General features: G+C 44.0%; 2 protein-coding genes across 5 annotated transcripts in view; one reads left to right on the top strand and one right to left on the bottom strand.

Annotated features, from left to right (window-relative positions):
* Positions 1-17,858, bottom strand: part of LOC143031354 (ubiquitin carboxyl-terminal hydrolase 12A-like) — a 38,587-nt gene extending 20,729 nt beyond the window's left edge. The window contains exons 1-4 of the mRNA XM_076195064.1: positions 17,679-17,858; positions 11,846-12,136; positions 6,442-6,583; positions 681-804 (exon numbers count right to left, since the gene is read on the bottom strand). Coding sequence (XP_076051179.1) covers positions 681-804; positions 6,442-6,583; positions 11,846-12,088 — 509 coding nt within the window. The 5' untranslated portion in view covers positions 12,089-12,136; positions 17,679-17,858. The remainder of the gene's footprint in view (positions 1-680; positions 805-6,441; positions 6,584-11,845; positions 12,137-17,678) is intronic.
* A 3,905-nt stretch (positions 17,859-21,763) lies between these two features.
* The window catches only part of LOC143031352 (facilitated trehalose transporter Tret1-2 homolog), a 27,778-nt gene continuing 24,541 nt past the window's right edge, over positions 21,764-25,000 (top strand). Inside the window, exons 1-2 of one of the 4 annotated variants that reach the window (XM_076195061.1) lie at positions 21,764-21,856; positions 22,496-23,603. In XM_076195061.1, coding sequence (XP_076051176.1) covers positions 22,839-23,603 — 765 coding nt within the window. In that variant the 5' untranslated portion in view covers positions 21,764-21,856; positions 22,496-22,838. The other 3 variants (XM_076195060.1, XM_076195059.1, XM_076195062.1) reach the window with 3 other exon arrangements.

The raw sequence follows: 25,000 nt of genomic DNA, 5'->3' as shown, positions 1-25,000 counted from the left end.
TGTCATGGGTAAGTGACTTGTTCACATGGATATTAATTTTCAGAAAAAAATAAAATAAAATAAAATAGAATAAAATAAATAAATAAAATATGAACATTCTAGACCAACTTCCTGGTAACACAAGCAAAGAAAATCTCGGCCAGACAAAAAAAAAAAAATAATAATAATAATAATAATGATAAATAAATAAATAAAAAATTAAATAGATAAAAAATAAAAGTCGTCAATGACAAAAATAGAAAACTGAATAACACGGTCACAGCACCAGTCCTTCATCACATGGAGGTCCCCAATTTGCCAATTCATACACGAATCCAATCTGTTCAATCAAACCCCCAATTCAATATCAGCAGTTACGTAAAAGTCATGTATTATTCAAAGTGGCAGTTGCCGACATGATTGACAAGTTAAACACCATATGAGGACGGAGCCTTTATTTGTACGACGTTTCGCTTATTACAGCTTTTTCAAGTACAGTACTTGAAAAAGTACAGTACTTGAAAAAGCTGTAATAAGCGAAACGTTGTACAAATAAAGGCTCCGTCCTCATATGGTGTTTAACTCGTCAATGTATTATTCACTTTCTGCAAATTAACACAATGCAAACACCTCACTATGGAGGGACTGGGAGCCGTGACAGTCCAACAGCCGTTAGACAGCAGTTGTGAATGCCCACTTACTTGCACCGCTGCAGGTGTGTGTGCAGGTGGTGAAGATCGTGCGTGAAGCCCGGGAGAAAGCGGAGGGCGTACAGGACCGAGTTGAGGAAGCACGTGTTCCCAAGGTTGGCCAAGGCACGGACACCTGCAGAAGAAAAACAAATCGTCACTGTTGGTGAAGAGGAGGAAGACAGACAGAGGCCTGATCGTAACTACTATGACAACAGAAGGGCTATAAGGGTGAACTTATGCATTGTTGGTGTCGTTCCCTTGACTGTTCTGTCTCCCTGAGGAACGCCGCAACTGGAATGGGTTTTCCCCTGTAAATCCCTTAAAGAGTGTATTTTATGTTGTTGACGTGTATGATCGTAACCAAAGCAGCCATCCATAATGTGTTGTATGCTATGGGGGGGGGGCACTTATGCTTTCTTTTTGATACATAAGACAAGTCCTATCAATTGATCTCTTTTCCCGCACGAAGGGACAGAGAGGGGGGGGGAGATTGTCGATTAAGTGACACCTTGCTGTGGATGTAGTACTGTACCTTGCTGCACTGTATTTGACCCAAGGCAGTTGGCGGATGTAGGGATGATTCATCATCCATGAGGAGCTAAGATGGGATTGGTGGAAAGGGGGGTGGAAGGGAGTGAAATGGTTGGGAATAGGTACGTGCCTTTGACTTGGCTACCTCCCTTATAAGGGGGGAAAAAAGCTCTCGGTATATAAAGACGGTAGATGAGTCAAAGGTACGTACCTACTCCCACCCATCCACCACCCTTTCCCTCGCTCTCGTCTTAGTTCGTCATGGAAGGCACTACTGCAATAAATAGCAGAAACCAAATTGTAAAAATCCCATTCAAGTCTGGGGTATTGGCTGCATGTTATTGTGGCAAAGTAGCATGCAGTTGATACTTTAGGGTCTATATGGGGCACCCCTATGGACCAGAGCCACACATCATTTTGTCTGTGATAGAGGAAAACTCTGTTCATAGAGAAATTATGACACTTATATACTACGACTATCCCTCCGTTATGCTATCCTTCAACCCTTTGTTACTGTCCTGTACCATTTCTCTGAATATTCATTTCCTTTTTTCGCCGACCCTGTGGTGGGGGAAGAGAATGCTACTACCAAGTCTTTCCACTTAGGTCGTAAAAGGCGACAAAAAACAGGACGGGGATGGGATTAGGAGTCCTGCTACCTGTAGCCCCAAAAGGGCACATTCCTAAAAAAAGAAGAAAAGGCATAAGAGGGTCTGAAAGTTTTCCAACCAGTACCCCAAGGTTTGGGTCTTTTAATGTGCACAAATGTGGTACAGATGCGAATAAAAGGGAAGAGATAGGCAGTATGTTTGTGAGAAGAAAAATGGATGTGCTGGCTTTGAGTGAAACTAAAATGAAAGGAAAGGGCAACTGTGAGTTTGGGAGTGTAGCTGGAAGGTACTCAGGAGTGAAGAGGGGATGAGGGCGAGATGAGTTGGCTATACTAATTAGTGAATAGATAGGTAAGCGTGTGGTGGAGTGGAAGGAAGTTTCATCAAGGTTGATGTGGATGAAGGTGAAGCTGGGAAAGGAGATGTGGGTTTTTGTAAGTGCGTATGGGCCTGGTAGTGAGAAGAGCGTAGATGAAAGGGAGGCTTTTTGGGTAGGTATAAATGAGTGCATAGAGGGATTAGGGAGAAATGTTAATGTAGTTGTATTGGGAGACCTTAATGCTAGGGTAGGAAATGATGGGGGTTACTAGGCTGGATAGATTGAGGAATGAGGAGGTGAGGAGGAGAACAGGTGTGGAAAGGGAGTTAGGAGATAGGGTTGATGAAAGAGTATTAGGATGGTTTGGACACATGGAAAGAATGAGTAAAGAAAGACTAGTAAAAGAGGTGTGGAAGGCAGATGTGGAGGGAGTGAACATGAAGGGATGTCCTAGGATGAGGTGGATGGATGGGGTGAAGGGGGCTTTGGGGAAGAGGGGAATGTCTGTTGAGGAAGGACAGGAGAGGACAGAAGACAGGGGTGAATGGAGAATGGTTGTATATGGATGATGTTGTGATGCATGAGGTGGAATGGGTGGGGGGATGGGGGGTGAGGTAGTATGTGTGAGCAAATTTTGACGCAGCCCGAAGGGATTTCTCCCCGTCTTCTCCTTTTATGCATGGGGGGACGGAGAGGGGGGGTTGCCGATTTAATGAAGCGGCCTTGCTGTGGATATGCTGTATCTTGCGACACTGCTTCTGACCCAGGGCAGTGGACAAGGTGCAGAGATGTCCCGTCATCCAGGAGGTGCTAAGATGAGAGGGAGGGTGGAGGGGTGTGGAGTGTATTCAGGGATGGAATGGGTGGGAATGATTTTATATCTTTTCCTTTTTGGCTACCTCCCTTGTATGGGGGAAAAAGCCTTGGTATATGTATGTAGGAAATGAACCAATAGACGGAATGATTGGGAAGTATGGCGTTCCAGGTAAAAACCATAGTGTAGAATTGATGGTGGAGATGTGTCTTGAGAGTTGATGATAGCAAATACAGTATTTAGGAAGAAAGTCAAGCATATGTACACATGGGAGAGAGTGGTGGATGGAAGGGTGGCAGATAGAGCATTAATGGACTATATATTGGTGACCAGGAGTATGGTGGGAAGAGTTAAGGATGTACATGTTCTAAGGGGAGAGAGTGGGGGAATATCAGATCATTATCTGGTGGAAGGTAAATTGAGAGTGGAGAAAGGAAAAGGGCAGAAGGTAGGGAGGTACTTAGAGTGAACTGTTTAAATGAGAGAAAAAAGGAGAATGAGTATAAGAAGCTGAAAGAGGAGTGGGAGGGAGTAAAGGATAGAGTAGAACTAGGAGTGGAGGAGGACTGGGGATGGTTCAAGGATGGAGTCATAAGGTGTGCTAAGATGGTGTGTGGAACAAGGAGGGTGGGAGGAAATAAAAGGAAAGGTAGTGAGTGGTGGGATGAGGAAGCAAAAAAGGGTGTAGAAGAGAAGAAGCAGGCATTCATAGATTGGCTACAAATTAGGACGAGGGAATTGTATGGGAGGTACAAAGTAAAGAGAAGGGAAGTTAAGCATAAGATAAAGGAAGCAAAGAGGAGATCAGATGTGAAATGGGGTAAGATTATGACAGAAAATTTTGAAAGTGATAAAGAGATGTATGTTTTGGAAGGAAACTAAAAGAGAAAGAGAAGGCAAATCAAGTAGAGAAGAAAAGGTAAAAGGTGCAGATGGAGAGGTGATAATGGAAGAGAAGGCAGTGAGAGGAAGGTGGGCAGAGTATCTTAGGGAGTTGCTATATGTGAAGGAGGATAGGGAGGGAAAGGTAGTTGCAGCGGGAAGCACTAAGAAAATGGGAGTGATGAGTGAGGAAAATGTAGGAGAAATAGATTTAATGTTTGTTTAAGAGAGGGTAGAGTGCCGGAGGACTGGAGGAGTGCCTGTGTAGTTCTGCTTTACAAGGGAAAGGGGGACAAATGTGAGTGTAGTAGTTTCAGAGGATTCAGCTTGTTGATTGTATTTGGGAAGGCTTATGGGAGGGTCTTGATTGAGAGGATTAGGAGAGGAACAGAGGGAGTAATTGGTGAGGAACAGTGTGGGTTTAGGACAGGTAGGGGTTGTGTAGATCAGATTTTTGTGGTAAGACAGATATGTGAGAAAGCTATAGAAAAAGGTAAGGAGGTTTTTTTGGCTTTTATGGATCTGGAAAAGGCTTGCTTACGATACACTAGACAGAAAGGCACTGTGGGAGGTTATGCAGATATATGGGATAGGAGGAAAGGTGTTAAGAGCAGTCAAGAGTTTTTACAAGAGTAGAGCTTGTATTAGGATTAAAAATGGAAAGAGTGAATGGTTTGAGGTAAAGGTGGGACTTCGTCAGGGATGTGTTATGTCGCCCTGGCTGTTCAATCTTTACATGGATGGGGTGGTGCAAGAGGTGAATGCAAGGGTAGTGGGTCAGGGGTTGGAGATGATTGAAAAAAATGGAGAAAAGTGGGAGGTGAGCCAATTGTTGTTTGCTGACGACACTGCGCTTGTAGCAGGATCAGAGGAGGGATTGAGGAAGTTAGTGACAGAGTTTGAGGTGTGTGAAAGAAGGAAGCTGAAGATAAATGTGGGTAAAAGTAAGGTGATGAGATGTACAAGGGGAGAGAGTGACAGCAAGATGGAAGAGAGCATTAAGGGTGAAAGACTGGAGGAAGTGGATAGTTTTAGATACTTGGGTGCGAATGTGGCAGTAAAAGGTGGAGTGAAGGTGGAGGTAGAATATAGATTGAGAGAAGCAAGTAAATGCCTTGGTGGAATAAAAAGTGTAATGAGAAACAGACATCTGGGAATGGATGCTAAGAGGAGGTTATATGAAGGAGTGATTGTGCCAACAGCACTGTATGGGGCAGAAACATGGAACATGAGTGAGGAAGAGAGGAGTTTGAATGTGTTTGAGATAAAACGTCTGAGAAGTATGATAGGGGTTACTAGGCTAGATAGAGTGAGAAATGAGGTGAGGAGAACAGGGGTGGAAAGGGAGTTGGGAGATAGGGTCGATGAAAGAGTGTTAAGATGGTTTGGACACATGGAAAGAATGAGTGAAGAAAGATTAGTAAAAGAAGTGTGGAAGGCAGAGGTGGAAGGAGTGAATATGAGGGGATGTCCTAGGATGAGATGGATGGATGGGGTGAAAGAGGCATTACAAAAGAGAGGAATGTCTGTGGAGGAAGGATGGGAGATGACAGAAGATAGGAGTGAATGGAGAGGGGTTGTGTATAGATGATGCTGTGGTGCATGAGGGGGAATGGGTGTGGGATGGGGGGTGAGGAAGTATGTATGAGAAAAAATTTGATGCAGCCCAAAGGGATTTCTCCCCATCTCCTTTTCTGCATGGGGGGACGGAGAGGGGGGGTTGCCGAATTTATAAAGCAGCCTTGCTGTGGATGTGTTGTTTCTTGCGACACTGTTTCTGACCCAGGGCAGTGGACAGGATGCAGGGATGACCCGTCATCCAGGAGGTGCCAAGATAAGAGGGAGGGAGGAGGGTGGAGGGGAGTGGAATATATAGGAAATGGAATGGGTGGGAGTGGTTTCTTTGCCTTTTTCTTTTTGGCTACCCCCCCCATGTAGGGGGAAAAAGCCTTTGGTGTGTGTATGTATGCACGTAAGAATCACGTTCGCCTTACCCATTGGCTCTTAACCTTTTTTGTCCTATGACCCCGAGATTCTTCAGGTTATTACCAACCCCTATAATAAATTTTGAAATGGCAAACCTTGCAAAACGGCAAGGCACGTGGTTGATGTGTTTAATGTAGCATGCCACCGCACTTCTGGGTCACCAGTGTCGCACTTGTCAAACCGATCAAAACCCAAGTGTCTAATTCAAACATACAAAAATATATTATTCTCCCGAATCCTTTGCAACTGCCTAAGAAACCCCAAACGACCTCTCTGGTTAAGAACTGTTGATCTAACCCAGCGTTTCTCAACCTTAGGGTTCCACAGAACCCTAAGGTTTCACAAAATGTTATTGTAATGATGTAATGTAGACATCATCCTAAGCTATTATTATAATGAAAATAAAATGAGAAAGATATGGTATAAAGTTTTTTTTTTTTTTTTTTTTTGCACAGGGGTTCCTTGAGACATGCAATTTATTTTAAAGGTTCCGCAAGCATAAAAAGGTAGAGAAATGCTGAAAAATGAGAAAGATATGGTTTATGTTCTTTTCTTTTTTTGGCGCAGGGGTTCCTTGAGACATGCAATTTATTTTAAAGGTTACACAAGGTGTCAAAGGTATCTAACCTGTCAGGCGAGTGCCGGGTTCCGAGACATGAGAGGAAGCGTTGCCACGCTTGGTCTGGATGAGAGGCGGAGTGGCCTTTCCCGAAGAGGAGGAGGAAGAGGAAGAAGAGTTGCCACCCGACTTGCGGATCCCTGCTGGCGTCTGCAAACGTAAAAAAAAAAAAAAAAAAATTAATAACAACAACAATGAAGAAGCTTGCTGGCGTCTGAAAACACGAAAAAGAAAAAATAAATAAATAATAATAATTAGTGAGTAAAACCACGAAGAAGCTTGCTGGCCAAGCGGTTTAGGGGTGTTATTACTTGCAGCAAAGGTCAAGGGGATGGCGGTTCGAACCCTGCCACTGGCGAAGTTGAACCAACCAAGGGCACGCTACAAAGTCTTCTGTGAGGGGCACCGTCCTAGGCTTCCAATAAGGGAGTTTGTGATGTTAAACCATATCATCGTCATTATCAAAACAATGCTTGATAATGACTCGGCTTAATGTCGTAAAACTCCCCTTATCAGGAGGCTAGGATGGTGCCCCTCACAGAGGACTTTGTATCGTGGAATTTTATGAACCATGCCTTGATTTAATCACTTCAGTAAGATGATGACTATGTAGGCATTATAAGGTGCGAGTGGATACACAAAGATGCCAGTGTCGGCATTTTGAGTATATTTTTTTGTAGTTGTACACAAGTTATCCCTAGATTCTGTGAACCAGTTTGATCACGTTTTCTGTGTTTATCATTACTCCGTGCAAAAGAGAATGAGTAATACAGCAGTGACTTCATATCTTATAATGCAAGTAGTGTGATGCATCGTACATATGGCAGCCGATGCTGCGTGCAAGAACCTGAGTTGTACTGAAGTGGTTAACTTCGCTGGTAGCAGCGTTCAAACTGCTTTCACCTCCACGTCAGCCACAAACGTGATGCTCTAACTCAGCCAAGAAGCATTCAATATATAAATAAATAAAATACTCAGCCAGGAAGAATTCAATAAAAAAAATACTAAGCCAGGAAGCATCCAATAAATTAAATACTCAGCCAGCAAAGCATCCAATAGATAAATAAAATAATCAGCCAGCAAGTATTCAATAAATAAAATACTCGGCCAGGAAGCACCCAATATATAAATAAATAAAATACTGAGCCAGGAAGCATTCAATAAAAAAAATACTTAGCCAGGAAGCATTCAATAAATTACTCAGCTAGCAAGCATCCAATCAATAAATAAATAAAATTATCAGCCAGGAAGTATTCAATAAATAAAATACTCGGCCAGGAAGCACCCAATAAATATATAAAATACTCAGCCAGGAAGCATCCAATATATAAAATAAAATAGCAAGTATTCAATAAAAAAATAAAATACTCATCCAGGAAGCATTCAAAAAATAAAATAAAATACTCTGCCAAGAAGTATTCAATAAATAAAATACTCAACCCTGAAACATCCAATAAATAAATAAATTACTCAGACAGGAAGCATTCAATAGATAAATAAATCACAATAAATACAGCCACAATAATACACAAAAAAGAAGAGATCTGAAAACGAATAGCTTTCCTCCACAGAGTGGTGGATGTCTGGAACAAACTAGACGAAACGATGGTGTGTGCAAAAACAATACAAGAATTTAAGAACAAATTAGACGTGTTGAGATACAGAGACAGGACACCATGAACACAGATCCCCTTCCCGTAAAATATGAATGGGTAATTCGGCAAATACATATAGACGATTAACAACAGCCTTGTATCCCCCGTGGGCGCCTTTCCCTTTTCTCTCCTCCGTATTATGAAAAATAGCAGTCGCAGCTCTGACGAGTGCGAGAGGAGGCAAGAACCAGTCTCCCAACCACACGGTGACGGCAGCGTCAGTGGCACTGTCTGTCAGGATGACCCCCTCCCCCAACTACGCCCTCCAAAGTCCGTTTCATATTCGCCAAATTGTAGTTCAAGGGAAAGGAGCAATGCTTCCTCTGTCTACCATCCACAACTTTAAATCTATTTCCGCTGGGCTGTGCTGTAACCCTGGGGGATGCTGTGTCCAATTCGTGAGGAGGTGGGTTATGAGTATGATTCACAGGACCCGCTGCCCAGGGGTTTTCCACTTCCCACAAAATGGGATTGTGAATTTATGTTTTCAGCTTACACCAGGTCTTCTAGAACATTCCAGAAATTCACGCATTTGCGTGGGAAATCCATACAATATATTCTAACGTCTTAATCATAGCATCTGCAGATGCCACTACACTCATAGGGTCCTGGTGTTTTCTCTCTTCATCTATCATACACACATATATAGCAACGGCTTTTTTTTCCCCTTACAAGGGAGGTAGCTAAAGTCAAAAGGCATAAATCCACCCCCACCCATTTCATCCCCCCACATACTCCACTCCCATCCACCCTCTTCCCTCCCTCTCATCTTGGCTCCTCCTGGATGACAGGTCATCCCTGCATCTTGCCCATCACCCTGGGTTGGAAACAATGCAGCAAGGCACAGCACATCCACAGCAAGGCTGCTTCATTTAATTGGCAACCCCCCCCCCCCTCTCCATCCCCTCATGCAGAAAAAAGAAAAGACAGGGAGAAATCCCTTTGGGCTGCATGAAAATATCATTCATACATACATATATATATACTAAAGGCTTTTTCCCCCTTACACAGGAGGTAGCCAAAAAACCAAAGGCATAAAAACCACTCCCACCCATTCCATCCCCTACATACTCCACTTCCCTCCCTCTTATCTTGGCTCCTCCTGGATGACGGGTCATCCCTGCATCTTGTCCGCTGCCCTGGGTCAGAAGCAGTGTCGCATGGCACAGCACATCCACAGCAAGGCCGCTTCATTAATTCAGCGACCCCCCCTCTCCATCCCCTCATGCAGAAAAGGAGAGGACGGGGAGAAATCCCTTCGGGCTGCGTCAATTTATTTCTCACACATACTCCCTCAGCCCCCATCCCCTACCCACTCCCCCTCATGCATCACAGCATCATCCATACACAACCATTCTCGATTCACCCCTATCTTCTGTCCTCTCCCGTCCTTCCTCAACAGACATTCCCCATGTTCCCAGTGCCCCTTTTACCCCATCCATCCATCTCATCCTAGGACGCCTCCTCATATTCACTCCTTCCACCTCTGCCTTCCATACCTCTTTTACTAGTCTTTCTTCACTCATTCTTTCCATGTGTCCAAACCATCCTAATACTCTTTCATCAACTCTATCTCCCAACTCCCTTTCCACCCCTGTTCTCCTCCTCACCTCCTCATTTCTCACTCTATCTAGCCTAGTAACCCCTATCATACTCCTCAGGCACCTCATCTCAAACACATTCAAACTCTTCCTCTTTTATGTTCCATGTTTCTGACCTATACAGTGCTGTTGGCACAATCACTCCTTACAATCTCCTCTTAGCATCCATTCCCAAATGTCTAGTTCACACGTAATGTATATATAAACTCTAGGGCAGCGTTTCCCAAACTAGGGGGCAAGTCCCCCCTGCCCCCCCCCTCGGGGAGGCGTGGAGTCACCTGCTCAAAAATCGTTGTTTAATAAGAACAATGAAATCGTTCCAAGAACAAATATCTGCCATTAGATATGTGCAAAGTATAATTTTATCACTCACCCCATCTGTTTTCTATCAAGACGCCATATTGCTGAGGTGAGGAACTACCTGAAGGAGGAGGAACTGCCTGAAGGAGAAGGAACTACCTGAAGGAGGAGGAACAGCCTGAAGAAAAAGGAACTACCTGAAGGAAAAGGAACTACCTGAAGGAAGAGGAACTGCCTGAAGGAAGAGGAACTACCTTAAGGAAGAACAGCCTGAAGGAAGAACTACCTGAAGGAAGGGAAACTACCTGAAGGAAGAGGAACTACCAGAAGGAAGAACAGCCTGAAGGAAGAGGAACAGCCTGAAGGACGAGGAACAGCCTGAAGGAGGAGGAACAGCCTGAAGGACGAGGAACAGCCTGAAGGAGGAGGAACAGCCCGAAGGACGAGGAACAGCCTGAAGGAGGAGGAACAGCCTGAAGGAGGGTTGCTTGCCCTGGAAACGGCACTCTGGTAGCAACACACTGTGTCCACTTCGTCCTGGCGATTTTATGACGTAACTGCTGGAGAAAGGAGACCGCTGGCGTCTAAAGGAGCTCCTCCCCCTCCGCCTTTTCCCCGCCGGGGTGACACCTGAGAAACCACAGATCGGAGTTTCTCCTCGAACGACAAGGAAGAAGAGGAGGAAAACCGGCCAGGAAGCGCGCGGGGGCGAAAGTCGAGACGGTGCCGGAGGACGCCACCGGGAAGGAAAAGTTCTTCTCTTTCCTCTCGGGTCACCGCGGTCAACGAACGGGGAAAAGGGTCCCGGCGATCTGCACTCACGAAAGAAGAGAAACAGGGAAAGAGTCCGGCAAATCGAAGGGGTCCGGTATATCGAGAGTCCGGTAAATGGAAGGGCCCGATACATCGAGGGGTCCGGTAAATCGAGGGGTTCGGCCATCAAATGGCCCGATACAGCGAGGGTCCGGTAAATCGAAGGGCCCGATACATCACGGGGTCCGGTAAATTGTTATACCTTAAACCATGCATTCCATACTTAGAAACATACACACACAGACAAACATATGTACACACAAACATATACATCCTTACCATCACCACAGGTTTCTACAATAGCCTCCTTGATTACCCTGCCATTTACATAACACTGTACTAAGAACATCCACACATCATTCACATTCACAAATGCACACGAATATATATCATAATTCATTCGCATGTGTACAATGTACGACCCTGCTTGGGTATAAACCTTAATTAAACGGACTTGGCAGTTTCTTTTTACATCAATGTCGTAGTCGGACGTTAAGACTACAACAAAACCGAGGGACCGGTATATCGAGAGTCCGTTGGCTAACGCCCGAGACGTCTCTTAACTCCACTTCCCCCTCCGCCAAGGACCGAAGGAGCCGCCGCGTGACCCAGCCGAGGCGGGGTCAAGGGTGACCAACCACGCCTGCCGCTCGACTTGAGACGACGCTGAGGTCCACCTCGGGAAGAGAGAGTGGAGGGCAAAGCCCTTCAGCCTTGAACTTGGGATTTCCGACTTCGTCTACCAACACGGCCGCTCTTCTCCCTTGTCCCCACCCCAAGGAATAGGCCGCCGAGCAGGAGGAGGAAGAGGAGAAGAAGGAGGACGACGATCCCACACGAGGTCTGGCCTCTCTCTCTCTCTCTCTCTCTCTCACCTGGGAGGCCGAAGGTTGTCGATCACGGGTCCAACACGTGACCCAAGATCGTGAACACACACTCAGGCAAGGTACAGTTCACCTTGGCCCCATACCAGAGTCTAAGATCTAACCCAAGGAGCTAAACGGAAGGAGCCCATTCCACTGGTGGTAGAGGACCGCTCTGACCTTGTTTCTGTCGTCTGGCATCTGCTCTCCGGTACTGGATGTCCTGATGCGCTGACTGCTCCTCGGTTCCGGCGCCGGGGAAATGTCTGACGACAGGCTCCTCTTCTGACCCCGCAGGGACAGGCGGCACTTGCCGCCTCCGCCGCCGCCTCCGCCACCCTGCCCCTGCGCCGCCGCCGCCGGAAGTGGCGGAGGAGGCCCACCGCTGCCTTGTTGCTGCTGAGTTCGATCCAAGGCCGTCATCTGTCACGTCGCCGTCGCCGTCGCCGTCGCCGCCACCTCTGCAGCCCCCTGCAAGGAAAAGAACCGGTCGAAGCTGTGATGAAGACCCCAAATATAAACAAAGTAGATAAATAAATATTCTAATGCAAGTTCTCCCCCTCTCGAGGCGAACCAACAATCTTTCGAGTCCTCCCGAATCATAAATACATATTCTCATGCAAGTTCTTCCCTCTCGAGGCAAACCAACAATGCTTCAAGTCCTCCCTCATCCTCTCTTTCCAAGACAACAACTGCATCAATACAAGACATGCACAGCCTCCTCATTCCCAAGGCGGAACAGGGTGTCACACAGAGATATGACACTATTCAGCAGCAGCCAGACCCAAGGGAAAGGTGCCACTGCCTGGCACGGACGGGGTTAACCGCCAAGTTATGGTTAGTGTACATGCCACAGAGGTGAACAAGAATTCCCCTAGCGGCAGTTACAATAAGAGATGATGAGGAGGATGGGTGTACAGATACAGGCTTAACACTTTCTGTGGGGTATGTCAGCATTGCTGGATCCACACTCGAGGAGTAATGATCTGCCAACTTCATCACTCCATCACCCTCGCTAAACGTTTCAATTACTTTCCACTTTTTCTAAAAAGCGAGGTGAACCTCTTTCTCTTCCTATTAGCCGTTGACATAAACAGATCCACACAAGCGCTTGCAATGTTGAACAGTTGGTCACGGGCTAGGAAGCTCCGTTCAGTGTGCTCCCTACAATTAGTCCATCTTTTTATTTTTTTTTTTTCCCAAAACAGATCTACGGTTGGGACAAAGAACCACTGCCACTATCTTCTTGCACCAAAGAAACAATGCTCAGACTGCGACTGAAGTTTTAAAAGAAAATCAACCCTGAGCATGACAGGCCTCGCCCATCGCCACAGATTTTGGTGTGGTCGGAACCCACAATTTTGACATTTGATAAACCATCTCCCAAATGATGATAATGCATTTCTCACTATTATACCAGATCTGATTATTACGGAAAAACAGGCAAGATTATTTTGGTCTTAATTTGAAATAAATCAATATTTTTTTCTTCTTTATTATTCCAGGTGTGAGGGAAAGAAAAATATATTTCTGATGAACTTGACATTGACCTGACCTAAAATTACCTCTAATTTAACCTCTTTGGTACGATGATGCTTAAGTAGGCATCATGAGGCACGAGTGGGTATACAAGGATGCCATTGTCTTGATTATACATTTTTTTCGTAGTTGTACATGAGTTACCCCCAGATTCTGTGAACTGGTTTTGATCACATTTTCCGTGTTTATTATTATTCAGAGTAAAAGAGAATGAGTAATACAGCAGTGGCTTTATGTTTTATAATGTGAGTACAATAGTGTGATGCATCATACATATGGTAGCCAATGCTGCGGGCAAGAATTTGACTTGTACCGAAGTGGTCATTAAAGATTCGTGTGTGAACCGTTGCTCACCTCTCCTCAGAGATGTGTCATGTTAACCGATTCAGCCGTTTTGCTGTGTTACTCGCATGAGAAAACCAGAATCAACCACAACTGGAGTTTGGCAGCAAGGTAATTACAGCATCTACAAAACCTGACATACGGAAGACAAGACTGCTGCAGATGGAAACCACGACTTAATTGTACATTACGATTTGCAACCAGCGGGATTAAAAAAAAAAAAAAAAAAAAAAAAAAATTAACAATGGGTTCTCTCATTAGGCCAGCCCAGTAGCGTGCAAATGCCACTTAAGCTGTATTATAGCTTGTATAAGCCAATCTTTAATAACCAGTCTGCGGAGCTCATGAAATTCCAAGGACAAGTTCATACAAAGTGGGAAAAACCAGCTGATTCTTACCACATGTGAATTTGGTTTAACCCATTGAACTCCGATGACAAGATGTCTTGTCATTTGGTCAAATAAAACAAAAAATCATAAAACACCAAAATGTTTGATCAAACACCAGAAAAATATGACGTCAGTCCTCGCTTCGCTCGCAGCGAAGCGAGGACTGACGTCCTATTTTTCTGGTGTTTGATCAAACATTTTGGTGTTTTATGATTTTTTGTTTTATTTGACCAAATGACAAAGAATCTTGTCATCGGAGTTCAATGGGTTAACAAACTGATGAAATAATCAATTTTATTTGAATTTTGCCATTTGTTTGAGTTAACATGTCACATCCATTTTTCGTAAATCTAGAAATATTCCGAGCTCTTTATCTCTAACTATAGATAGTAATGTATGTGCTAAAGTCTATGTAGAATTTGTGCTACTACTACAATACTGTACATATATTCATGGATAGAATTTTTCAATGGTTCTTACAAAGGATTACAAAGGCAGAGCATGCCGACAGGAGACCTTTTGGTCCATAACTAGGTCAGATGCAGAAAAAAATCATAATAATGATAAATAAATAAAGATTATATGATAATAAATAATAACAAATAAATAAATAGGTAAAGTTAAATAATAAACAAACAGGTAAATAGTAAATAATAATAATTTGACAGATAAATAATAACAAATGATAAGGAAATAATAACACAGACAATTAATAATAAACAAATAATGTAGAATAAATGGCAGGCATTACAGCATCTTGCTTAGGTGTTTATCTAAACAAATCTTAAAGCTTTGAACTGAACTACATTGCATTGTCTCTACAGGAAGTTTATTCCATTCATTAACTACACGGTTGGTGAAGTTGTTTCTACCCACTTCCAAATTAAATTTATTCCCTGACAATGTGAGACCATTATTTCTTGTCGGATTCTCATTCAGTGTAAAAATTTTGTCATTTTTTATGTCAATTCCCTTTAAAATCTTAAAGACCTATATCAAGTCACCTCTGAGTCTACATTTTTTAGGGTAGATTCATATGTTTTAGTTGATTTTTGTATGATTTATTTTTGATATTTGGAATCAGTTTTGTGGCTCGTTGTTGTACTTTTTCCAATCTGTCAATGTCTTTAAGGAGATTCGGCAGCCATACGGAAACAGCATATTCTTGAGTTGGTATAACAAATAACATTTCTGGAGCACAAAAATTAGTTTTTTTGTGATGGATACCTTAATACCAACTAACCTAACCTAACCAACCCCAATCTAATCTGTGTGACTATTCTATTTACACGATACTTCTCTGTCCCTATATTACATTAAACACTACCTGTACATCGTCACCAATAATCAGCATTCGCATCCTTGGGGGCAACAACGTCGTAGCAAGGGGACCATGTCATGGAGAGTTGCGGCAGAAAGGGTAGTACAAGTTAACTACTTCAGTATGAGTCAAACTCTTGCATGCAGCATTGGCTGCCATATGTACAATGCATCACACTACTCGCATTATAAAATATAAAGTCACTGCTGTATTACTCGTTCTCTTTTACTCCGAGTAATAATAAACACAGAAAACATAATCAAATCAGTTCATAGAACCCAGAGGTAACTCGTGTACAACTACAAAATAAATATAATCAAGATGCAGACACCTACATCCTCGTATATCCACTAACACCTCAAGACGCCTATATAAGCGTCATCGTATCAAAGAGGTTAAGGAATTACATTCTAAGTTAGGTTAGGCAGTAAACTGGATCTTTCTAGGATACAGTACTTGTAACTATTTGGCTTAATTATAATATACTAGGGAATTTGGATATACTAGAAATTTGACTAATAATTCTATATATTTCACACAAATGATAGAATTTCTATTATCAGCTACAATGATGATTTCTTGTCATCGGTAGAAAAACAAATCGTCATTTATCGTTGCGGTTTTATGATAGTATTTGGCGGTAGACCCAGATGGAAGAAAAAGAAGAAAAATCAAAGGAATTACATGTTAAGGTTCCCAATCTATCCATCCGTCCATTGAGGCGTTCTTTCTCGCAAAGTCATGTTCGTGACTGAATTGAGCAAGAACACAGCAATCTAGGTCTGTTGTCTGGTCCGTTCTGTACGTACCTAATCGTAGCATACAGGAAAGGAGCAATGCTCGGTGGTTCCCGTCTCCTATTCTCTAACGTACCTCGACTCAAATTCATATACAAAGGATTACAAAGGTGGAGGCGCATGCTGACAGGGGACCTTTTGGTCCATATCAAGGTCGGATGCGAAAAATCATAAAAATGATAAATAAATTAATAAACAAAAACTATAATAATGTAAATAATAAATAAAATACATAAATAAATGCATAGGTAGTTAAATAATAAACAAACAGGTACATACTAAATTGGAAAATAACTAATAATAACTGTGAATCAAGCAAATAATATTAAACAAACGGAAAAATGATAACAAAGCAAATAAACAATTTAATCTATATCCTTGATTTCCGATTATCGTATTCAGATTTGAATTTGTGTATTGTTCCAGCTTGGGTTACATCAACTTCTAGGCCATTCCACGTATTGATGCATCTATGTGGAAAACTGTATTTCTTCGTATCCTTTCGACATGCGGTCTTTCTTAATTTATTCCCGTGACCTATTAAAGCCTTCCCATTTTTAATCGGATCTGTTCTGTCAATGCAATACATCCTGGGCACTAGTGACTGCTTCGGTATTATCCATAAATGCCGTCATGCTAATATGCTTTTTGTTTGTCAAGAGAGTAATTTCTTGGTACGGGTAATGCCTACGGGATGGTGGTGGAGTACGTGGCAGTGCGAATGTCTTGTTACCCATACCAATAGAGGTACAAGTATTACACCAATACAAAATACGTGCACTGGATTCAGTTTATTTAATGTGAGAACAACGGAACAAAATAAGAAGAACACTGAAACAAAATGTTCCCATCACAATATTGTCACCTTCGTAGGAGCTGGTTTGCCGAATCTTTTGGTGAGGTCATGTCACACAGCCCCCCCCATTATGCTCTTGCCTGAATAATGCACACTCTCACGTGCCCATACAAGCAGCCGGAACCAAGGACATGTATTTTGTATTACTGTAATACTTGCACATCTATTGGTAGTAGTAACAAGACATTCGCACCACCCTGTACATTAATGAATTTGGCTCTACCAAGATACCATGGAGATTGGCCATACACTACGATTATGTTAGGACACTTTTAACCAATTTCGTCTGACTGACTGCAGATCATTCTAGAGTGAAGAGCATTTCCATGGTCTAGGGTATCTAAGATGGCATTTTTCGCCGTATTTTCAAACCTGATGGTGGAAACCTGATTCTTGTCTTTGTAAAATATTCCTAAGCTGACAAATCTTATTATAGCCCACACCCAATAATTAATAGAGGCATAACAGCGCCCTCGACTTTGAGCTAAATATATATTCATTTTAATTTGACATTCATTTCGGGGTCTAAATATATATAAATAATTGTTACATAAACTATTAATCACAAGCATGTGAATTAACTACCCCATCTAACACCTGTTATCCTACAGTCACTCTTACTTTGATGTTTAGCCTCTGAGTACACCGTTATATAACGAGAGAAAGTAGGGTTATCATATGCAGGTAAAATTGTTAGAAATTTAGTTATTTTGTGCATCGTCTTAAAGGCCGATTTGAATTGTCAATCCTTTGAAGAAAAATATCTTACCCTTGGTTCCGAATTTCACCGCTCCAAATCCCGAGATAACAAGCAAATTGACACAACTCATAAAAAGACACGTAGCGACATTTAATATAGTCAAATATCTAGGACTGAGAGCATCACAGAGGTAGATGGTCACAATAAAAAAATATTTCTAGGCTATCAGTCCCAGCGACCCAATCGACTTTTGTTTATGTTGTTGCCAGTTGACCGTGAGACGGTGTTGCATCTGTACCTTTATTTACTCAGTATGAGAAGATTTTCAATGTTTCTAATAAATACAAATAAAATAAATGTATAGAAAAATTTACTATTAATTACTTTATAGTAATATTCTATATAAAGCGCCTGTAAAATATTAGATATTTGGTTTCATGAAAGCAATCAATTTACCACAACATTAGGGATTTAAAAAAATCTTTGATGGCAAGGTAATTATATATTACAATTTTCCTACAAATGTTTACCTCTGTTACTTCTTATAATTATCGCTTTCATTGGTATATTAATATGACTAGAGAAATGATATGTGAGAAATGTCTAGTCAACCATAAGATGTTATATTCTCAGCTCTTTACCCCGACAACCTAAGGGTCATTTTTACATGACTACAATGGACTGTGGTGAGGTCGACGATGTCATGTACCCCATTGACACAGAGTCACATTTCAGTTCCGTATATTTTGTATCATACTATATGCATTCACACTAGAAGCCAAAATCATATCACAACACACCGATGGTTTGCCTGTGCTAAATAATATTTCTTCACATGTACTCAAATCATATTAGAACACAACAACATTTGCGGTCGAACGAATTCCAGGATGGCTTAAATTACCAATACTGCTGACATTATAACGTTTGCACACTTTTATTCGATTGAATTTTCAGTCTATATATATTCAGTGCTACGCGTGTATCGTGTACGCGGTCAACTTCTGTTTAAATTCGAATGCTCACAATTATTGGTGTATACTTGCTTTGTGTTCTATATTGTCAGTCGTCTCGTGGGCACTGTATATTACCCGCGGAAGTGTCGGGCCAAATATTCGCCATAGTTAAGTTAAACGTGTGAAAATATTTCTTTATGTCAGAGAACCATGTCGAATCTTGGATTGTACATCAGCCCAGAACAAAAGTGAAATATATTTGTAGCATTCACAGTTGCCTCCTCACGAGAGAATATGAGAAAAAAAAAAAAAAAAAAAAAATATATATATATATATATATATATATATATATATACATATATATATATATATACATATATATATATATATATATATATATATATATATATATATATATATATATACACTGTATATATATATATATATATATATATATTATATAATATATATATATATATATATATATATATATATATATATATATATATATATATATATATAGATAGATAGTGCAATGTGAACGCAATGGAAGTGGAAATGGAAAAAAGAAAAAAGAAATCGAATTCGACGAGTCTACAATCTCAGAAAAACGCTGTGTCGACCCGTTGCTCATCTCTGCCGGAATAGGGAAGGAGCCACCATACATCGTGTTGTGGGTAGCACACGAACTTATCTTATGGATTGCTGTCATGACATTCCCATTTCCTTGCATCCTAGGGAGGAGGAAGAAGAGGAGGAGGAAGAGGAGGAGGAGGATATGTCCTATCGAGTGGCACTTGGCGCCAACGGCTCTTTCTGTCTGTCGCCAAAAGGTCACACACTTACACACACACACACATACACACACACACACACACACACACACACACACACACACACACACACACACACACACACACACACACACACACACACGTGAACGGGCGAGAAAGAGAGACGGGACCCTACGAGTGTAGCTTTTGCCTTGCATGTTCCAATGCGGTCGATGCAAGAAGGGAGCGCGGGGTGTGTGTGTGACGTCATATCGATCGCGGTGTGACGTCATAGATCGTCCAGTGACGTCACACCTTCCTTACTCCTGATGTGACGTCACGAACGTGAAGGTGACACACTGGACCTCCACTCCTCCTCCTCCTCGTCTTCCTCCTCTTCCTCTACTCCTCCTCCCTGTCTTCCTCCTCTTCCTCCTCCTCTTCTTCCTCCTCTTTCCCCTCCTTGTCTTCCTCCTCCTCTTCCTTCTCCTCTTCCTTGTCTTCCTCCTCCTCCTCCCCGTCTTCTTCTTCCTCCTCTTCCTCATATCGATCGCGGTGTGACGTCATAGATCGTCCGGTGACGTCACACCTTCCTTACTCCTGATGTGACGTCACGAACGTGAAGGTGACACACTGGACCTCCCCTCCTCCTCCTCCTCCTCCTCCTCCTCGTCTTCCTCCTCTTCCTTCTCCTTCTCCTCCCTGTCTTCCTCCTCTTCCTCTTCCTCCTCCTCCTTGTCTTCCTCCTCCTCTTCTTCCTCCTCTTTCCCCTCCTTGTCTTCCTTCTCCTCTTCCTTGTCTTCCTCCTCCTCTTCCTCCTCGTCTTCTTCCTCCTCTTCCTCATATCGATCGCGGTGTGACGTCATAGATCGTCCGGTGACGTCACACCTTCCTTCCTCCTGATCTGACGTCACGAACGTGAAGGTGACACACTGGACCTCCACCCCTCCTCCTCCTCGTCTTCCTCCTCTTTCTTCTCCTCCTCCTCCCTGTCTTCCTCCTCTTCCTCTTCCTCCTCCTCCTTGTCTTCCTCTTCCTCCTCCTCCTCTTCTTCTTCCTCTTTCCCCTCCTCCTTTTCTTCCTCCTTCTCTTCCTTCTCCTCCTCCTTGTCTTCCTTCTCCTCTTCCTTGTCTTTCTCCTCCTTCTCCCCGTCTTCTTCTTCCTCCTCTTCCTCCACCTCCTCCTCCTCTTCCTCTTCCTCTTCTCTCCTTCTTTTCCTCCTTCTCCTCTTCTTTCTTGTCTATTTCCTCCTCCTTCTCCTCCTCCTCGTCTTCCTTCTCCTCATATTCCTCCTTCTCGTCGTCTTCCTCCTCCTCCTCCTCTCTCTCCTCCTCTTCCTCCTCCTCTTCTTTCCCCTTGTCCTCCTCCTTCTCCTCGTCTTCCTCCTCCTCTCTCCTCCTCCTCTTCATCCTTCTCCTCTTCTTCATCCTCCTCCTCCTCCGCTTCATCCTCCTCCTCTTCATCCTCCTCCTCTTCTTCATCATTCTCCTCCTCTTCCTCCTCCTTCTCCTCCTCTTCATCCTCCTCCTCTTCTTCATCATTCTCCTCCTCTTCCTCCTCCTTCTCCTCTTCATCTTTCTCCTCTTCGTCATCCTCCTCCTCCTCCTCTTCTTCCTCCTCCTCCTCCTCTTCTTCCTCCTCCTCCTCCTCCTCTTCTTCATCCTCCTCTTCCTCTTCTTCCTCCTCCTCCTTCTCCTCGTCTTCCTCCTCCTCCCCTTCTTGTTTTCCTCGTCATCATTCTTATTCTCCTCCTCATTCTTCTACTCCTTGTCTTCCTCCTCCTCCTCCTCCTCATTATCCTCCTTGCCTTCATCGTCTTCCTCCTCCTCTTCCCCCTCCTCCTCCTCCTCCCCTTCTTGTTTTCCTCGTCATCATTCTTATTCTCCTCCTCATTCTTCTACTCCTTGTCTTCCTCCTTTTCCTCCTCATTATCCTCCTCCTTGACTTCATCGTCTTCCTCCTCCTCTTCCTCCTCCTTCTAGGTGCCCTGTCACTGTGGAACGTGACCTTGCCTGTACGCGGGGGGGGGGGGAGTGGGAAGAAGAACAAACTCCCCTCTCTCTCTCTCTCTCTCTCTCTCTCTCTCTCTCTCTCTCCCTCTCTCTCTCTCTCCCTCTCTCTCTCTGCGGGATTAGGGCTATTCACACCCTGGTGGTGGGATTATTTCCCTTATCCCCCCCTACTCCCTATCCCACCCTTCCTCCTCGTCCTCCAAGACAAAACATAAACATTGTCATTCTAATTTTATTTATATATTCATTTACTTATTTAACCCCCCTCCCTCCCCTCCTCCCCCGTTTCTACCTATGGCTTGAAGGTGATGGGGGGCGGGGGGGCGGAGGGGGAGGGGGACCTGTTTCTCTCCAGCGACCTCTGGCATCCCCACGCCGAGGCGTAAATAACTTGCGCGCGCGCGCGCGGAGGAGGAGGAGGAAGAGGAGGAAGACCAGCGGGGAACCCTCTTCTGTGTGTGTGTGTGGCTACAGCGCAGTCGCAGTCGGGCGAGGAACAAGAAAGGGTTGAGTGTGTGTGCGTGCGTGTGTGGGGTGCCCACCCTCAGTGCGTCGCGGTTGTGTCCAGCGTCTCTCTCTCTCTCTCTTTCTCCCTCTCTGCGCCTAAGTCTCTCTATCTCTGCCTCTCCCTCTCTCTCTTTTTCTCTTTCTCTCTCTCTTTTTCTCTTTCTCTGTCTCCCTCTCTCTATCTGTCTCTCAATTTCTCCCTCTCTGCGCCTAAGTCTCTATCTCTCCCTCTCTATCTGTCTATTTCTCCTTCTCTAATTCTCCCTTTCTCTCTATTTATCAATCTCTCCCTCTCTTTCTCTCTATTTATCTATCTCTCCCTCTCTTTCTCTATTCATCTATCTCTCACTCTATCTATCTCTCCCCATCTATCCATCTCTATCTATTTATCTCTCCCTCTCTTTCTATTTCTCTCTCCCTCTCCTTCTATCTACTTATCTATCTCTCCCTCTATCCCCATCTCTTTCTCTCTTCCTCTCTCTCTCTCTCCTTCTCTCTCTCTGTATGTGATCACGTGAACGGCTGCTGTACGTGTCCAGGGATCGACCGCGCGACCAATTGCGTAATACAAAGAAAGCTGCGACCTTCTTCTCGTTTTTTGTTTTTTCTAAATTCCGTTTTCTTTTCGTTTTTGGCAGACTGAACTGAACACAGAGCCAGAACAAGGTGCTCTCTATTGCACATGTCGGTGTTCTAGAAAGAGAAAAAAAAGAGGAAAAAAGTGAAAGAGGAACTCTTTTATATCGACAAGGAACTTCGAGATCGACAAGACGAGGAACTTCGAGATCGACAAGAGGAGGAACTTCGAGATCGAGGACGACCTCTACCAAGAGCTCCTCCTTCTCCTCCTCCTACACCAGGACAACACCTCCCCCGGCCACGGGGGACGTCCCCAGGACCTCCGTCCAGGTCCTCTCCCCCCAGCGGCGTTGCCCCCAGCAGCGCCTCCTTCAGGAAGAAGACGAAGAAGAAGACATCAACATGACACTCCGTGACGAAATCCCCCGTGAACGGAAGATCGAGGAGGAGGAAGAAGAGGAGGAAGAGGATAGTCCTCGGGCCGAGAACCCGCTTCTTCCGAAGAAGGAAGAAGAGGAGGAGAAGGAGGAGGAGGGGAAGAAGAAGGACAGGAAGTCCTTGGAATTGGAAGGTATCGATGAGGAGCGAGAAGGACTTCAGGATTCTGCTCCTCCAACAACGACAAAGGGGAGCAAGAAACGGAGGAGACGGAAGGGCGTCGTGGACATCCAGGACGGGGATGTTTTGGTGAGGGAGCCCCAGGGTCAAGGAGGAGGTGGAGGCGGAGGAGGGAGTGGGGAGGAAACCCAGGACGAGCCCTGGGAGGACCAAGACACGTTTCCTGACGTGACGACCCCCCCGGGTGGCCGTAGCGTCTCCACCGTCTCCCGCCCGTCCCTCTCCGTCCTCTTCAGCCCTTCCTCCGGTAGGAGTGTGTCCACCGTCTCCAGGCCGTCCCTGTCGGGGCTCCTCTCTTCCGGCAGGAAGGGCAGGAGTGTTTCCACAGTGTCGAGGCCTTCTATCGCGGGTCTCTCGATGGCCTCGAGGGGCTCTGCGAGTTCTTTCCCCTCTCTCTCCTCCCGTCCCTCCATGGTCAGCCTTCGCTCGGGTATCTCGAGGGCCAACTCGGAGCTCTACCCGGAGAGGGGGTCCATGATCGCTCGAGGACTCGCTCACTCGGTGGCCCCACATCCGCGCCTCGCACGGAAACTCTACATAGTCACACAGGTAAAACCCAAAACACACACAAACACGAAGAACCGTCACCCCAAACTTCGACAGGGTGACAATTCTTCATGTAAGCTATCCTGGGGTGACAATTCTTCATGTGGGCCATCCTGGGTTTACGATTCTTCGGTTGTTTTATAAGTTGATGACAATAAGCATAACCCTCATTCAACATAACATAGTCTAACCTAACCTAGCTTAACCTAACTTAAACTAATCTTTATTCCACTGTTGATATTCGGCGTTCTGGGGTGACAATTCTTCAGGTGGGATCTCATGGGGTGACGATTCTTCACGTGGACGTTCTGAGGTGACAATTCTTCATGTGGCCCATGTATGTGTATGTATATATGTGTTGGGGGAAAACCCACTACGAATAAAGGGACGCCGAACGTTTTGCCGTCCCTTTAATTCAGTTCCTTGTGGGTCTTCTGTTGAGCTGTCAACCAGGCATCTCGCGTGGTATTTATCACAAAATATAACTGTCCTCTCATATTGCTTCCTGGGAAAATGAATACACAAAACAAATAATTATCAATAAATAATCAGAATTGTTTGACCTGACTGCAAGATTCAATCTTCCCTGTCAACTGGACTTGGATTACTCAATCGCCATTTGGCCTAGTCTTGTTTCTATTTTGTTCGTTTGTTCGTCTATTTGTTCGTTGTTGTTGTTTTCGAGCTGACATGGGTCCCGTGAACGTCAGAGGTTCCGAGGGAGTATCGTCTACTCTGAGACGCGCAGCATCGTCGACCCAGCGAGTCGTCGCGTTTTCCGTTTTCTGTGTTTGAGTAGAAACGACTTCGGTTACGATTTTTTTTTTCAATGTCGATTTACTCTCGCGTCATAGACTGAGAAGCTGAATGAGGAGCTGAGATGAATTTAATCCTAAAATACGATTGGTAGACGAAACATTCTTGAGGTGTTTTTAAGAAAGTTTTGACTATTGCAACGGAAGACTCCTAGCTGATTGTGTTCGTTTTTAAATAGCAAATGCATTTACCGAGCTGTATCTTAAGGGAAGGGGAGCTACGCTCGTGGTGTCCCGTCTCTGTATCTCACAGTGTTTAATTTGCTCTTAGATTCTATTGTTTTGTTCAGTTTGTTCCAGACATCCATCACTCTGTGGGGAAATCTGTTCTTTTTATCAGGTCTTTTCTATAAGTGTTTTTTTTTTAGCTTCCTTCCATGTCCTCTTGTGTTTCTCTTGTCCCAACTTAGTAAGTCCTCTCTACCAAGAACTTCCATACCTCTCATGATTCTGTAGATGGTCAACAAGTCACCTCTTTCTCTTCTTTGTTCCAGAGTCGGTAATTCTAGTTTTGGCAATCTCTCTTCGTGTGACACACGCCGTATGTGTATTTACCCAGTTGTATCTTACGGGAAGGGTAACTAT

The sequence above is a fragment of the Oratosquilla oratoria genome, chromosome 12 (assembly GCF_046742065.1).
Source record: "Oratosquilla oratoria isolate Oo_2021 chromosome 12, ASM4674206v1, whole genome shotgun sequence".
Taxonomy (NCBI): Eukaryota; Metazoa; Arthropoda; class Malacostraca; order Stomatopoda; family Squillidae; genus Oratosquilla; species Oratosquilla oratoria.
This window is presented reverse-complemented; position numbering and strand designations above follow the sequence as displayed.